Raw genomic sequence first — 17,254 nt, 5'->3', positions numbered from 1 at the left:
AAAAATGGTGGCTCATACCTGTAATTCCAACACCTTGGGAGGCCAATGTGGGAGGATTGCTTGAGTCCAGAAGTTCAAGACCGGTCTGGGCAACGTAGCAAGACCCCTTCCCAATAAAAACTGAAAAACCAAGTGTGGTGGCACTCGCCAGTAGTCCCAGAGACTCTGGGGGCAGAGGCAGGAGAATAGCTTGAGCCCAGGATTTCTAGGCTGCAGTGACCTGTGATTGTGCCACTGCATTCCAACCTGGGCGGCAGAACAAGACCCTATATAAAAGAGAGAGGGAGAGCGAGAGTGAGAGGAGGATAGAGAGAGAAAAACTGCGTAAAATGGAACTTGATAGTAATATACAAAATAGATATGCCTTAAGGTGGTATTATTAATACCACCTTATTAATAGTGTCTGCATGTTATTCATTAAGTTACAAATGTGAGAATTTGGAAAATCTATTTCTGGTTAATTATTTTTCCTTCCAAGCACATCTATAAACTTTTATTCTAAGATACACAAGTACATAATAACAGGTACTAAGTTAAAGATTGATTCTTTAGAGAATTTTTGACTCATGGGATAAACTTTCATTTGTGAATTATTTATTGGTCTAGGACAGTGACTGCCAGATACCTTCATTCAATGAGATTCTTTCATCCTGCCTTCCTATACCCCGCCTTTAAGGCTGCCTTCCCCTTTCATTTATGCCCATTGTAATCTTGTCTCTTTGCTAATTAAAGGAGGGACTTTTTCTTTATGTTGATCACTTTAGAATTAATCATGACATCGCCTCAGCTATCTATTTCTGTTTCAGTAAGTCAGAGATAGTAAAAGTAGATACTGTGCTGTAGAAGAAAGAAAACTGGTTCTAAGCCCTCTTCTGAGACTACTCAACTTGTGCATTCTGAGATTATTAATTCCATTATGTCTTTGTACTTCATGCAGTGTCTGTTAAATGAGAGGGTTGCCCAAAATGATCTGTTATTTTTTTCTTCTGATTTTTATCAGTCTATGGTTTCATTGGAGGAGGGAGTAGATGTGAAGAGGGCAGTAATAGTAAAGATGAGTGCAATATAACTGAATGAACTATATGGACAGGGTGAGAGAGGTGAAGAGTGTATTTTGGATATATATGGTTAATATTTGTCCTGTCTACCTTTCTTTAGATTTTATGTTTCTGTTTGGTTTGATAGTCATTTATTTAGTTTCCCCACATAACCTATTTCCTCTACTATGTAATTTTTTTTTTTTTTTGAATCGGAGTCTCGCTGTCTCCCAGACTGGAGTGCAGTGGTACAATTTCGGCTCACTGCAAGCTCTGCCTCCCGGGTTCACGCCATTCTCCTGCCTCAGCCTCCCAAGTAGCTGGGACTACCGGCACCCGCCACCATGCCTGGCTAATTTTTTGTATTTTTAGTAGAGACGGGATTTCACCATGTTAGCCAGGATGGTCTCGATCTCTGGACCTCGTGATCTGCCCACCTCAGCCTCTCAAAGTGCCAGGATTACAGGCGTGAGCCACCGGGCCCGGCCTGTAAATTGTTAATAGTATCTTAGAGAGATGTCAGAATAGTCATGAGGACAACATTGGGATTATAAAGAGAATGTTCTGCTTTTAAAATTTATTTTTTATTTCAACAGGTTTTTGAGGAACAGATGGTGTTTGGTTACATGAATAAGTTCTTTAGTGGTGATTTCTGAGATTTTGATGTACCCATCGCCCAAGCAGTGCACACTGTACCCAATGTGTAATCTTTTATCCCTCACCCTGCTGCCAGCCTTTCGCTTGAGTCCCCAAAGGCCATTTTATCATTCTTATGCCTTTGCATCCTCATAGCTTAGCTCCTGCTTATGAGGGAGAACATGCAATGTTTGGTTTTCCATTCCTGAGCTACTTCACTTAGATAATAGTCTCCAATTCCATCTAGGTTGCTGCAAATGCCATTATTTCATTCCTTTTTGTGGCTTAGTCGTATTCCATGGTATAAATACACCACATTTTGTTTATCCACTCGTTGATTGATGGGCATTTGGGCTGGTTCCATATTTTTGCAATCGTGAATTGTGCTGCTGTATACATGCATGTGCACGTATCTTTTCCTGTAATGACTTCTTTTCTTCTAGGTAGTTGCCTAGTAGTGGGATTGCTGGATCAAATAGTAGATCTACTTTTAGTTCTTTAAGGAATCTCCACACCGTTTTCCATAGTGGTTTTACTAGTTTACATTCTCACCAACAGTGTAGAAGTGTTCCCTTTTCACCACATCTACACCAACATCTATTTTTTATTTTATTTTTTTGATTATGACCATTCTTGCAGGAGCAAGGTGGTATTGCATTGTGGTTTTGATTTGCATTTTTCTGATTATTAGTGATCAGGGAGCATTTTGTGAGCATTTTTCCATATGCTTGTTGGCCATTTGTATATCTTTTTTTGAGAATTGTCTGTTCATATCCTTAGCCCACTTATGAATGTGATTGTTTTTATCTTGCTGATTTGAGTTTGAGTTCTTTGTAGATTCTGGATATTAGTCCTGTGTCGATGTATGGATTGTGAAGATTTTCTCCCTCTCTGTGGGTTGTCCGTTAACTCTGCTGATATTATTATTATTTTTTGCTGTGCAGAAGCTTTTTACTTTAATTAAGTCCTATCTATTTAATCTTTGTTTTTGTTGCGTTTGCTATTGGGTTCTTGGTCATGAAGTCTTTGCCTAAACCAGTGTCTGAAAGGGTTTTTCTGATGTTATCTTCCGGAATTGTTATGATTTCGGGTCATAGATGTAACTCTTTGATTCATCTTCAGTCAATTTGTGTATAAGGTGAGAGATGTATGAAGAGAATATTCTTTAATTTCACTTTCCTTAGCCATTTGTGACAGCCTTTCACCATTCCACTGTCAATCTCTGTTGCTAGCAGTGATATGAGAAAACAGTCCTCGAAACTGAGTATTTCTTTCCTGAGACTGTTCCCTTAGAGAAGAGCTAAGCTCCCATCATGAGACATGGGAACCATATCTACTCACTGACAGACATCAGTTCCATTTAACAGCTTCATTCTTTTAATTGGTGACAATATTTATGCTGCCTAAGCCTGTGAACTAAACTTTTAAGGCAAGCCAACTTTGGTTCTAACTTAGGACAAAAAGGGAAATTTGGGTGTCATCCATATTCCCATGCCCAGAAATTCAAATCTGTTTTGAGTTTATGTACGAAAACTGTACTGGAAACACCTAAAATTGGTGGGTTTAGAAAGCAATGTATTAGATATCTCTTAAAAGTTCCTTTTTTTTTTTTTTTTTTTTTTTTTTAATTTGGAATTTTCCCTCCATACCAATGAGCTGTTCTAGAACAGGGTTTCCCACCCTCAGCACTCCTGACATTCTGCATGGGATAATTTTTTGTTGGGGAGCAGGTAGCTGTTCTGTGTGTTATAGGGTATTTGGCAGCATCCCTGGCCTCTACCCTTAGGTGCCATGGGTTACCCTCCTTGTGCTGTGACAACAAAAAGTGTCTGTGGGCATTCCCTGGGGGGAGAGGGCAAAGTCACTTTCGCAGCTGGCCCAGAGGTTTGATCACCCTGAGGGTGGAGCTACAGATAAATATTACACCTGTGAGGAGGCTAAATTAGTTTTCTTTGAGCCATCGTAATGAACTATTTAAAAACAATTAAAAGGTCCTCACTTTATTCTTAAAATAAGGAAAAAAGATAATGTAGATTATTCCCTTTAGAGGGTGGTAAATTCTCCTCAAAGTGAATTTTTAAAATTGCTTTTCATAGTAAAGAAGTAAAATATGTATTGCCAGACTTTTCCATACTATATATTGATAGGGCTAAAACAAATAAAATAGGTAGAATAATAAATAAAACCTATTACCCATAACATTTAAAAAGATGTATTTTGAACAAAAATATTTTATATTCATTAAAAAACCCTGCTTTGATTTTTAAGATAATGACAAGATCAGTTACATTGATGTAGAAATGATAGTTTCATATCCATGTGTTCTTGAAAAATGCCAACACAGATCATATAAAATGTTCTCATTATAAAAATAACTGTATGAGGTAATGCATATGTCAGTTAGCTAAATTTAGTCATTCCACAATGTATACTATATATACTTCAAAGCATCGTGTTGTGTATAATAAATACATACAGTTTTGTAAGTCAATTTAAAATAAAACAACAAATTATACATTACTATTTAGGATAAGATCCTATTGTAATGTGTGCAGTGTGTCATCAAGGAAATTTTAAGGCTATACTTACATATTAGTTTATTGGTCATAACTAATGTCTTTAGAGCTTGATGAATGTAGGTTATTAAAAGTGAAATATAGGTAATAATATGAGATTTTGTAACAGGTGCATAATCGCTTCATGATAAATTAGGCTTATGATGATACTCCTGGCATGAAAACGTCTTGTCTAAACCTCTTAATCAAGGGCATATTAATTACTTCTTTTGATTGATTGAACAAAATATCCTAATACATTATTTAACATAAAAAAGAAATACCCGGCCAGGCGCAGTGGCTCACACCTGTAATCCCAGCGCTTTTGGGAGACTGAGATGGGCGGATCACGATGTCAGGAGTTCAAGACCAGCTTGGCCAGTATAGTGAAACCTTGTCTCTACAAAAAATACAACAATTAGCTGGGCATGGTGACGTGTGCCTGTAGTCCCAGCAACTCAGAAGGCTGAGGCAGGAGAATTGCTTGAACCCAGGAAGTGGAGGTTGCAGTGAGCTAAGATCATGCCACTGCACTTCAACTTAGGCAACAGAATGAGACTTCGTCTCAAAAAAAAAAAAAAAAAAAAGAAATGCCTGAGTTTCAGTGGAAAGTGACTAGGTTGCATATCTGTCTACACTTTGCGAGAAAGATCAGTTTCTCACTTTTACAGTGTCTTTTTGGGTGAAAGGAACAAATACTAGAGTTCCAGCAGCATGTTGAATAGACTTGTATTTTAATTGTCTCATTGCCAGTTTCTACTGGCATCACATAAAACTAGATAGAAGCTATGAATGCAGTAATGACTGAAAGAAACTTTAGATTCTTTTTCTAAAGCTGTCCTTCTTTGCAAATCAGAATTTCAGTTCTGTTTGCAGGGGAAAAAATAGATACAAAAGGAGATGAGGTTTTTTTCCTTTCTATCTGTTCATTTCTCACGGCATACCTCTTTTTTTCCTTCCCAAAGGAGAAAGAAACAATGAAGGTTAATAATGTCATTTTGCCATCCTTGAAAATAACTAATATTTATATGTGCTTCCAATGTAAAGCCACTTGAAGTCTTACAGAGATGCGTCAATAATAACTTGGAAAGTGAATCATAAACTATAGAAAGCTCAGAATAATAGCTATTGACTTTTTTTCTCTGTCTATTAGAGTTAGGAATATAAGGGATCTTTTAAGTGTCTATATTGATAGGAGTTGTTTTACTCTTCAGGTAGTCTTAAAATTCGGTTGATTTCTTCAAAGAATCATTGTGTGCTTATAGTCACCTGGAGTCTTCATATTAAGTCATAGTCTAAGCCAAAAATTACATGATTGAATTATCACTTTGTATTTATATGCAATAGCTCTTAAAATACCTCGTTTTTTTCCTGATTGTCATAAAAACATGTTTAGGGCAAAACAGAAAAATTTGGAGGTTTTGATTTGTTGTGCCAATTATGTGGAGTATAATTTTGAGGTGTTACGAGTTTCATACAAATAATTTCTTATATTTTTAGGTTTGACTGTTTTATTCAGAGGTGTCTGGTTTGTGGTTGTTTTTCATAGTTTTATTAAATTCAATAACCTTCTTCAATTGCCCCTTTTCTCAGTAATATTTTCCATAATTTACATTCAGGCTTTTGGTGCCCTGAATGTATTTAAGAATGTGTTTTCTATATCCCTCACTAATATTAATCGAATGTGGCCATTTCATTAAAACTATACAACTATACAAATTATTTCATGAGGCTGCTTAGAAGTATGCTTGTCTTTTATGTCTATAGAATGTGGCAATCCTTTGCTGCCAGAAGTTCCTGTTCAGTAATGAGAAATACAATAAAGTATGACACCCTGTCTTTAACGTAATCTTTCCTTTGATATTAAAAGAACATTCATTAACACTATTTCTATTTGGATATTTTCCAGTTTTATAGTCAACCACTTATTGATCTTCCCTTTGCATTCTTGATCAGATGAGATTGGGCGTGTTCAGGGTAGTATGGTCATAGACTGATCTTCCCTTTACATTCTATGAAGTAGTTAAAAAAAAAATGAAATCTTTTTTTTATTTGGCAGGATAAGGGACACGGATGGGTTAGTGTAGTAGTCTGCTTTCACACTGCTGATAAAGACACTGGGAAGGAAGAAAGGTTTAATGGAACTTTTCCACATGGCTGGGGATGCCTCACAATCATGGCGGAAGGTGAAAATCATGTCTCGCATGGCAGCAGACAAGAGAAAAGAGCTTGTGCAGGGAAACTCCCCCTTACGTAATCATCAGATCTTGTGAGACTTATTCACTATCATGAGAACAGCACAGGAAAGACCTGCCCCTATGATTCAGTTATCTCCCACTGGGTCCCTCCCACATCGCATGAGAATTCAAGACGAGATTTGGGTGGGGACACAGCCAAACTGTATCAGTGAGTGAGTGATCCAAAGTTTAAATGGGTATCCTCGCAAACACAGTGAATCTTTAGTGTCTGATTATCGGGAAGCCACAGACTACAAGAACTAAGAAATTCTCACCTCATTGTTTCAGTCTATACCCTATACCTCTGAAAAAATACTGACTTTCTTCTGTTCAGTGCTGTAAACGTGTAGTTGTGGTCTGTGCTGTCCAGTGGGGTAGCCACTCGCCACATGTGGCTGTTTAAATTTAAATTGAACTTTAATAAAATAAAAGCTTTACTTCCTCAGTTGCACTAGCTGTGTTTAAAGTGGTCACTTACTAGTCAATGCAGATAAAAAGATTTCTATCCTGCAGAAAGTTATATCCATCAGCACTGGACGATTCTTGTTTTATACCACATTAAAATATTTAGATGGCTCCCTTCTCTTGGAAAATCCACAAGTCAGTGAAATGTTGAAAATTTGCTGTTGGGTTCTCTTCTCTTTTCAGGTACTTGTGTTTTAGCTGGACACTGAGGGCCTAGGGAATTCCTGGGGTGCCCCCTGAAACCTCTGCCAGGTGTGCTGTAGGCTCCAGACCCCTCCCCTCCTTCACACTTCAGCCAGAGCAGCCCTGCTTTTGTATGTTTTACAAATTGGAGATTCCTACCAGCACATCGTTTGTACAAATGCATCCTTCTCATAAATAATTAGAAGCCACATTCAGTTGATTTACAGAGGCCTGGTTTGGGAGGTAGATAAAAAGAAGTGATTTGGGGACATCCTCCTTCCCATACCATCCCCCAACTTAATGCATATATTTTATGCATGTATGTTCAGGTTAAATATCATTATGATATTATTGCTTCTGAGATGTCTAGACTTGAGAGGATGGGTTTGTTATGACAGAAAAATGAAAAATGTTGAGAAATAAATAATGATACCTAATTTTAAGTGACAGCAGTTTTGTTTGTTTGTTTGTTTGTTTTGGTTAATTCTTTCTTTTTCTGTTCCCGTTTTCAGAGAAATGATTTGGTTCTCTAACTTTCTCCTACAGTAACCAGTGAAATTTTTAAAATTATGAACTCATAGATTATAATGTAATTTGTTGTAGTTCTTTGTAGTTATTATTCTTTTTGTCACTCAGATTTTCCGTTTAGTGGATAGGCACCTCATCATCTTGGATTTTTTTTTTTTTTTTAATATAGCCTAATAGTTCTGAAAACTTCCTTGCTTCTGGTATGGCAAGATGTTGGCTAATTTTCTACATTTCCCATATAAAACTTTTCTGAGAGACTAGGCCCCAGTTTGTCTTTTTTTAAAGAAAATTTTAATACAGTATTTAGAAACAAATATCAACAGTATAGAAAGCTGAAAAAAATAGTACAAATCCTTTAACATTCATATTGGTTTGAATATGAATATACTTATTACAGAAAAGTGTTACAATGGTAAGTTGAAGAAAAAGAGTTGGATAGGTGTCAGCTTATGTGAATGCTTGAAACCGTGATTTGTTAAGGCTTTTAGGCAAGTGCGCTCTTTGTTGTTCCGTTTCAAATTATATTACATGCATTGTATTGCCCTCTGAACTGTTAGTTTCTCCAACGACCCATGTACATACATGCAAAAGCAAATATTCAGTTAATTGGAAATCTGCAAAATTATTGTTTCATAAGATCTTTGTGGTATGAGAAATAAGAAACCAGAGTGTTTTACATTTTTTGAAATTTTATTTTAAATTCATATACATGGTTGAGTTCTATCTGCATGTCCCTGCTGATGAAAGACAGAGAGCCGGGTGCAGTGGCTCACATCTATAATCCCAGCACTTTGGGAGGCCTAGGTGGGTGGATCACGAGGTCAGGAGTTCAAGACCAGCCTGACCAACACGGTGAAACCCTGCCTCTACTAAAAATACAAAAATTAGCCAGGCGTGATGGTGCACGCCTATAATCCCAGCTACTCAGGAGGCTGAGGCAGGAGAATTGCTTGAGCCGAGGAGGTGGAGGTAGCAGTGAGCTGAGATTGTGCCATTGTACTCCAGCCTGCATGACAGAGAATGAGACTCCATCTCAAGAAAGAAGGAGCAAAATATATGAAAGTCAAAGGGTTGGCTTCTGCTGAGGCTTTTGGACAAATACTGAATAATGTGTGATGTAAGTTAGGTAAAACATGGTACTTTTCGTATCACTGAATCTCCTTGCAGTTTTTTTTTTTTTCCCCAGAGTACTTAGCAACCCTTACTATAGATTAATGGAAGCTACTTATAATATTCTTTTATCCTCTTTATTTTTGGTTTAATTATTTTCTTAAGAATCCATTTTCAATTTTTGTACCTAAATTTAAATTACACCTTACTGATAGGCAGCCAGCATTCCCTTTTGGCAATGTTGCTGTGTAATAAACAAGATAAGGAATGGAGATTAGCTGGAATGAACATTTAGAATAGATTTTATCTTCACACCTCTGATCTCCTTTGGGCACAACCCATTTAAGTATAAATATGTATGTTTATAGCTGCTTTCGTTTCTAGAGTGCTAGATCCTATCACTGTAGCAAGTCCAGGAGTTGAAGGTTCATTTGAAAAAATTTGGTCTTCTTATGCACTTCAGCTGAGTAGGAGGAAAAGCCAAATCACTTCTTCCCTGAGCGAGCATTTGTAGGTCTCCATCTCTGTGATCACACGGAGTCATTATGTAGCAGTTGGCTCTGATACGCTTGCACAGACACAAATTGAGTCCGACAGGACTGATGTCTTCTGGACTCTGCTGTCATTTGAAATGCTGGCATGAGGATGGGAGCAGTGAAAGGGGGAGGAGGGGGATGGGGAGGGGAGAGCTGATTCCTTTAGCACTTTTCCTAGGAACTTTTGAGATTTTTAACATTTGATAGCTGTGAACTGCTAGAGAAGTTGTTTTTCAGAGGAAATTGATAACAATAGCTGATTTGGAACAGCTGGCCAACTTCTGGATTCAAGAAATTTTCCAATGTACAACTTGCTTCTTCATGTCACCTGTCACCCATTTTTTTTTTTAAAGAGGCTAATAATAGAAGATTCCTCTCTTTTTTTTTTAGTTTTATCTTTCCTGCATTCAAACTGCTAATGAATAGTAATAAAAAAGATAATACCTTTAAAAAATTTTTTGTTCTCACGCTGAAGCTCAGTTTCAGAAAAGACATACCATGGTATCTGTGTTACAATTCTTTTTAAAGTACAAGTTATTTTAGTGGATTAGGTTATTTCTGGATATCTCTAGTATTTCCTGTCAAAAATTTTGTATATGTTTCAAATATTTCTGTATAAAAAAATTAAAGCTATGCAGTTTCATTTTGCAAATGAATACTGATAGTCATTTTCAAATTTTTTCTGCAGTGATAGAAGATGCAATAGGATGTGATCTACTCTCTCTTTTTAAATTTTTCATTAAGAGTGTACTCTGTATAAGAGTCTATGCTAGATTTATTGAGGGTTCTATAGGTACAATTATTTAACACGTGAAGAATCATACTTCAAATGATTGCTTGGAGCCAGTCAGTCACTGGCTTCCTTCTTAATTCCTACCAGGACCATTGTTACTCTTTTTTTTTTTTTTTTTTTTTTTTTTTTGAGACGGAGTCTCGCTCTGTCGCCCAGGCTGGAGTGCAGTGGCCGGATCTCAGCTCACTGCAAGCTCCACCTCCTGGGTTCACGCCATTCTCCTACCTCAGCCTCCCCAGTAGCTGGGACTACAGGCGCCCGCCACCTCGCCCAGCTAGTTTTTTTTCTATTTTTTAGTAGAGACGGGGTTTCACCATGGTCTCGATCTCCTGACCTTGTGATCCGCCCGCCTCGGCCTCCCAAAGTGCTGGGATTACAGGCGTGACCATTGTTACTCTTAAATCTTGTATCACTTCTCACCTGGAACTCTTGCTGTGGCCTAATAGCATTCTCTAAATCATCCGTGGTCCAGTTGTCAGTTAATCTTTCCAAAGCCTAGTTCCATGTTGTTCCTCTGCTCTGAAACATTAAATAGCTCTTTTTGTAGTTTGCTGAGTAAAGGCCATTTGACTTAGATAACCATCCAAGGCTCTCTGTGACCTATTTTTTTTTTTTTTTTTAAGTCTGAATATTTTTTTTTTTTTTTTTTGAGACGAAGTCTCACTAGTCACCCAGGCTGGAATGCAGTGGCAGGACCTTGGCTCACCAAAACCTCCGTCTCCTGGGTTCAAGTGATTCTCTTGCCTCAGCATCCCGAGTTGCTGGGATTACAGGTGTACACCACCAAGCCCGGCTAATTTTTTTTGTATTTTTAGTAGAGATGGAGTTTCACCATGTTGGCCAGGCTGGTCTTGAACTCCTGGCCTCAGGTGATCCTCCTGTCTCGGCTTCCCAAAGTGCTGGAATTACAGGCGTGAGCCACCGTGCCTGACTCTGAACCATTTTCTTTTGTTTCATCTTCTGGTTTTCCTAATAGAAGATGGTTTCCTATGACTTCAACCAGAAGGTTCTCAAAGTGTGGTCTCTGGACTAGCAACATCAGCATCTCCTAGGAACATGTAGAAATGCAAATTTATGCAAATATGTGACTCAGGCCTATAATTCTAGCACTTTGGGAGGCCAGGAGTGGTGGCTCATCCCTGTGATCCTAGCACTTTGGGAGACTGAGGCAGGCAGATCACTTGAGGCCAGGAGTTTGAGACCAGCCTGGCCAACATGGTGAAACCTTGTCTCTACTAAAAGTACAAAAATTAGCCAGGCATGGTGGTGGGTACCTGTAATTCCAGCTACTTGGGAGGCTGAGACAGGAGAATCACTTGAACCTGGGAAGCAGTGTTTGCAGTGAGCTGTGATTGTACCACTGCACTACAACCTGGGTGACAGAGTGAGACTGTCTCAACAACAAAAAAAAGCTAATTGTTGAATTATTGGATCCCCCCCACAGATCTACTGACCCACAAACTGTGATGGTGGTACTCACCCATCTGTTCTAAGAAGCCTTCCAGGGGACCCGATGCATGCTGACCTTTGGGAGGCCCTGTTCCAACCAAACCAGGAAACTCACGTTTTTCCAAAGGTCCTTTCCCACTGCCCTGCCTTTGCATAGAATTCCTGGAATGCCTTTTCGTCATCTTGTTAAAATCCTGCTTAAACTTCAAGGCCTAGTTTGAGACACTATTTCCATGATGTCAATCTTGATCCTATCTTTTACAGCATTATCTGGTTTTCCTTCCTGGAACTAATCACTTATTAAATTGTACTAGTCATCTGGTATACCTGCTTTATTTTCCCTACTAATCTGGAAACAAAAATAATAGAACCTGACTCATCTTTCTACCTTGAGACCCCTTGTGCTGTGTCACTCTTGATGCCTTGCACACAGTAGGTGCTCTAAAAATAGTTTATGGCTTCTTGATTTTACGGAGAAGATTGAGGAAATTAAACCATTGCCCAGGAGACATATAAAAATCCTGTTAAATGAAAGAGGCTCATGCTAACTACTGTTTTGACTTATTGATGCCAAACTAGATTTGAACGTTGATGTGTCTTCAGGGAAGAAGTCAAATATGCTAGTGTAAAAAATTCTAACCTCTACTGTTTACCTGGAGAAGTTGAATTAGCCCTGTCATTTCACCTGATGCCAAGAAAGCAGCTTCCATTATTGTGTCAGTAATAGACTTTTATCCTGCACGGAGGAACTTCTCTTAAATCTTTCTCATAGCATTGGTGTGCTTCTTTCCACTGATGTATTTACGTAATGTTTCATAAGAAGTGGCAGTTCTTTTTCAGGTTCTTTGCCCAAAAGGTGGCATAAGCAAAGAATGAAATTCAAGGTGGTTGGGCCTAAAATTGGGATTGCGAGAGCTCCCACATAACACAAACCCAGATATCCTAAGACTCCTACATTTTACAAACCAAGTTATTTCCTTCCTAATACAAAGCACGACAATTACAATTTATTGTGTATTGTCAATGGATTGTGTCTGTCATGGTGATTGTGATGGAACTGGGGGCGGGGGGAGGAGTAAGAAATCTAAACATCTTTGTGTTTTCTTCCTTTTCTTTTCTCTGCCTCCCCCCACTTTCAGGCTCTGAAAGTGTTCCAGCGGAAATTTCAGATCGGACAGACTCGCTGCGACTCCGGAGGCAGTGATTCCAAGCTGCTCGTGCGCGCTGCTGCCAAGCTGCAGGATGGTGCACGTAGCCCGGCTGCTGCTGCTGCTCCTCACTTTCTTCCTCCGCACGGATGCTGAGAGTAAGCCATTCTCCCCTTCTCTAGGGGGCTGTGACCATAATGAGTGGTTTTGTTTGCCGTTGGCACCAGGCTCGGGGCCTCTGAATACATTTCCTTTGGAAGTAAATCCTGAGACACTGTGGGATCCTCCTTGGCTACCAGCCAGCCTTTGAAAGAGATTATTGACGTGACTTCCTCACCATTTCCTCTCCCTTTTAATACCCCTTTTCTTGTGCATCTAACTGCTCCTCCTGTTTATTTATTTTTTTTTATACCTCTTATCAGCCTGGTAGCAAAGATATTATGAGACCAAGAATATAACTCAAACAGGTTAACCAGTTGGTGGTGCCAATAAGTAAACATTGTTAAGACTCACTCAAAATTTCTTTATTTTTGTGGATCGTTCCTTGTTTAGAAAAATGCACAATGTCACATTGAGCCTAATTAAACTTCCAAGCCCCTTGTAGCTGTCATAGCAGCTGTTCTAATGTACTGTTTCCGACAGCTGTCGTCGAGTACAGTATTCAAACAAATCAAGCAGAACTGACAACTTTGTGGCTGGATGAAGGGTCTGGAAGTATGAGGAGAATTCTGTGGACTGGAGACACCAAAGTTTGGATTAATGAACTCAATTTATGAAACTGCTATTGTGGTCAGTTAGCTTGACAATTAATGAGAAGATCACGTCTCCTTCCTAATTAGGAAATCATTAGGTCTACCTTGTTTACATGCATTTATTTTCCCATCTGTCCCGCGGCTTTCGGGAAGAGAAAGTACTGGAGAAAGGCATGTCTCGGCCTTGTGCTCCCTGACGTGTGGGGTTCCACGGCAGTGGTTTAGTTCATACATGAGTTGGCCATTCTCTTTGGGAATCCCCTAGTACCAGCAAAATGTGTAACATCTGCAGTCATTAACGTTTCTCTCCACTGACTATTTCAGTGAGATTAAATTTGATTCATGTTAAGGACGTTTCCAACACAAGGATCCTGTGTCATCTTGGCCCCTTCCTATTAATTGCATTTTGACAAGAAATCCCTCATGAGCCACCAATTGCTTCATTGAAATAGGAGCTCTATTTTCTAAAGAGGTATTTTGAAAAGTGAAAGGAATAACATTAATAATAAGATACATATGTAACATGCATGTTTTAAGCACAACAGTCTCTGGTTAATAATGTATATAGTTTCCTAATTAGCACTTGGGAGCGTCAATTTAAGGTGAAGCCAAGGAATTTTGATTCTAATGCCAGCAAATAATTAACTGGGAAATGACCCAAATGTAAGATGTTCTTGTTATTTTAAAGCCTTTTATGTCAAAGCTTATTTTAAAGGTGAAATCTAAATTTAGTTTTTTAAAGAGAAATTGAGACTATGGTTTTCTTATTTTTGTTTGGCTAGAGTGCAAAAGTAAGTTGTTTCACCATTGTTAATTTTTGGCAGAAGTCCATTTAGACCCTGGGAGCCTACTTTAATGTCAGATCATAGCTACAGGGTTTCTTAAAGTTACTAGATATAATTATTGTATGTCCATGAAGTTACCTTTCCAGATAAGCAAAAACGTTCTTCTACTGAGCAGTGCTGCCTTTGCTTAATTCTCTGGTGAAAAGTGGCAGACAGATGTGGAGTTGAGAAAGGAAGACTTTTAAAATTATGTTTGAAAAAACAATCTTTTATGCAGATAACCGTCATCTTACTGGTTTTCTCCTCCATCTCCCTCTTCTTCATCACACTTCTTACGCTGTGTAGTCTTGCAAAAGAAATCACAAAGGCCCTTGTTAGCAATTTTTAGTTAAGATATTTATCATGCTATGTTTTGTGATATGAGCTTTCAACCTTAAGATGTCACTTGAAAAAGAATCTACTCCCTCTCACCCTTCCCATTATAGCTAAAAAGAGGAAACAGGCTTCAACTTTGCCAAATCAATTTTGATTAGCTTTGTCCTTGTCTAATCAGCCTCCATGTAGTATATTTTCCTTTTCACAGATTCATTTGGCACTCTTGAATAGCATGTGTATTCTGAAAGTTATTGACGAAAGAGGAAAATTTAACCATATCTTTTAAGGTACATTTTAAAAGAAAAAGGAATATCCATTTGCAGTCTACCAGAGGATATTTGTGGTTTGTGAAAGCACATGGTAGAGTTGGAGATATTTCAGTCACTAAAAATGTTTAAAAACAATTGGTAAAATAGGATCCAGATTATAACTTATCAAATACTGTCATTACCTTTTCTTCAAACACTCGAAGATAAAGTTATAAGTAACACTAAAGAAAAATTTGATTTATTCACTATCATATAAAGATAATATTTTTCAGGCTTTTATTGCCTGGGTCACTGGTGTATTTCCTTATGTCTTCATTAGCACATCTGGCCTTCTTTGTTTTCCCTTTTACCTAACTGTGTTTTGTACTGATCCAAAGGATCAAGAGTTACTAACAGTAGCTTGTCAGAGCCATTTTGGAACTCTGAAATAATTTTTTCAAATGTTTGTCCTCCTTTGAAAAAGAAGACTCTATGGGGGTGGGAATGGAAAGAAGCCACTCTAGTTTGCCATGTTAATCTAATGTGCCCAACTCACTCTCTTTGGAAATGATTAACTCCAAAAAGCCTGGGAGTCAGGGTTATAATCTGCTGTATAGAATGTCATAGCAAAGTACTGGGTGTGATGTTGCATTAAGGAGGAGAGCTCTTATGAGCCTTGGTTCAAACCTAGGTTGGAAATTTGTGATAATATCCCTCAGCAGAAAATTATAGTCTTTGCCATTGCCAGTTTAAAATGCCCTATATATCTATCCACTATTATTTTAAAAAGCTAGACGTGTGTTTGTATCTGATTTCTGTTCATTCTGGTGTCTTGAATGGCTCAGATGATTTTGCTTGTTGTTTCTTGAATGCATGTCTGGACAGTAGACCTGTGATCTCAGGGAGAGGTATATGCTACTTCTGTTCGAGCAGCACGAGTAGCTCTTCTTCAGGGTTGGCCAACCAGTTTTGTGGTTTAGGTAGTGCTTCGAGAACCATTCAACTACAACATGCATGCAAATTAAAGATTCATGTAGATTATAGTAATATAATCCTCAGGTGAATGTTTTTCTTCTGGAGGAGTTTTCATAATAGCTTCTGTTAGTTTGCAATTTACCAGTCTTTAGAAAAGAAAAACTAAATACAGACCAAGAACCGGCTGTTAGCATCTTCTTTGTCAGACCAGTTTCACTCTAACGAAATCATTTGTAGCATACTCTTACATTCTAGACCTGAGTTTACGCTGTGGTCATTATAATTAGACCTGAGTGTTTACGTGATCTCAGAAATAAAACTTTTTTTAAATTATAGAGACACACCATTGATAATTTAATTCCTCAGATGGTTTAGTTCATCCATTTACTTGTTGCTTTTTGTCATTGTTCCTCTTCAGATTGTGAATACTTCCTCATTCTCCTTCCTTATTGTTAAAGAGCCTTGCTGTAGTCACTATATACTCGCAATATATCTGTCCTTTATGGAAGCAGTGAGTCCCTCCTCAACCCCCTTTGGTATTATATCACTGTAGCCCATGGAGTTTCTTTATCTCTTTGACATTAGAGCATAGACTGACATCTGTGTTGCAAGGTAATCATTTGTTACCTTAAGTATTTCCTGATGGGCAGCATAGAGTGACAGTTTAGAGTGTGAACTCTGAAGCCATAGTCTGGTTTTGAAGTCTGGCTGTCATTTGGTAAATCATGCTCAGCCTCAGTTTCCCATCTTTGCCATTTTGATCAATCGTGCTCTTTGCTTCAGTTTTCCTATTTTTAAAATGTGGATGAAGGTGATGGTCATGACATAATACTCCTGGGTTTTGTGAGGATTTACTGAATAAACTCATACATCAGTGGATAAATAAAACTCATACATCAGTAGATACCACAAGGTAGGTGTTTCATGAATGTTAGCTGTTATTATATCATTATTCAACAAGATTTAGCAAAGAGTTTTATTGAGCACATGTGTGAAGCACTGTGCTAAAGTTTTTTTTTTTTTTTTTTTTTTTTTTTTTTTTTTTTTTTCTTAATTTGACCTAGAGATTATCAAAATTTGGATGGTGGATAAGCCAGGTTTTCTTGTAGCAAGTTAAAGTCTCCAGCTTGCTTCTCTGCAAAGTCCTATATGTAGGAGTTCTTATAAACCCTTGCTTCCGGGCATTAAATTGAAGATCAAGAGAGGAAATATAAAGCATATCTGCTTTAGTCAAGTGGTTAAAAAAAAGCTTCTTAGAATTACACATTTAAAATTAATTTGGCTTGGGTGGAATGGATAGTAGAAGGTGTTTCCGCTGTTTGTACGGTTGCCTCTTATATACATTTTATTGAGCGGTTCACAGGAAGGAACTATAGAAATTTACTGTAGGTAAACACAGTAAATGCAGTGCCTCTTCAGAAAGCTGAAGGTAGGGGGTGAGC

At 38.1% G+C, this 17,254-nt stretch overlaps 1 protein-coding gene across 31 annotated transcripts in view; it reads left to right on the top strand.

Annotated features, from left to right (window-relative positions):
- Window positions 1-17,254, top strand: part of PTPRD (protein tyrosine phosphatase receptor type D) — a 2,332,079-nt gene that overhangs the window by 1,898,150 nt on the left and 416,675 nt on the right. For all 31 annotated transcript variants that reach the window (XM_073021577.1, XM_073021575.1, XM_073021576.1 and 28 more), the window contains one exon: window positions 12,669-12,835. In XM_073021577.1, coding sequence (XP_072877678.1) covers window positions 12,772-12,835 — 64 coding nt within the window. In that variant the 5' untranslated portion in view covers window positions 12,669-12,771. The remainder of the gene's footprint in view (window positions 1-12,668; window positions 12,836-17,254) is intronic.

The sequence above is a fragment of the Chlorocebus sabaeus genome, chromosome 12, assembly GCF_047675955.1.
Source record: "Chlorocebus sabaeus isolate Y175 chromosome 12, mChlSab1.0.hap1, whole genome shotgun sequence".
Lineage (NCBI taxonomy): Eukaryota > Metazoa > Chordata > Mammalia > Primates > Cercopithecidae > Chlorocebus > Chlorocebus sabaeus.
This window is presented reverse-complemented; position numbering and strand designations above follow the sequence as displayed.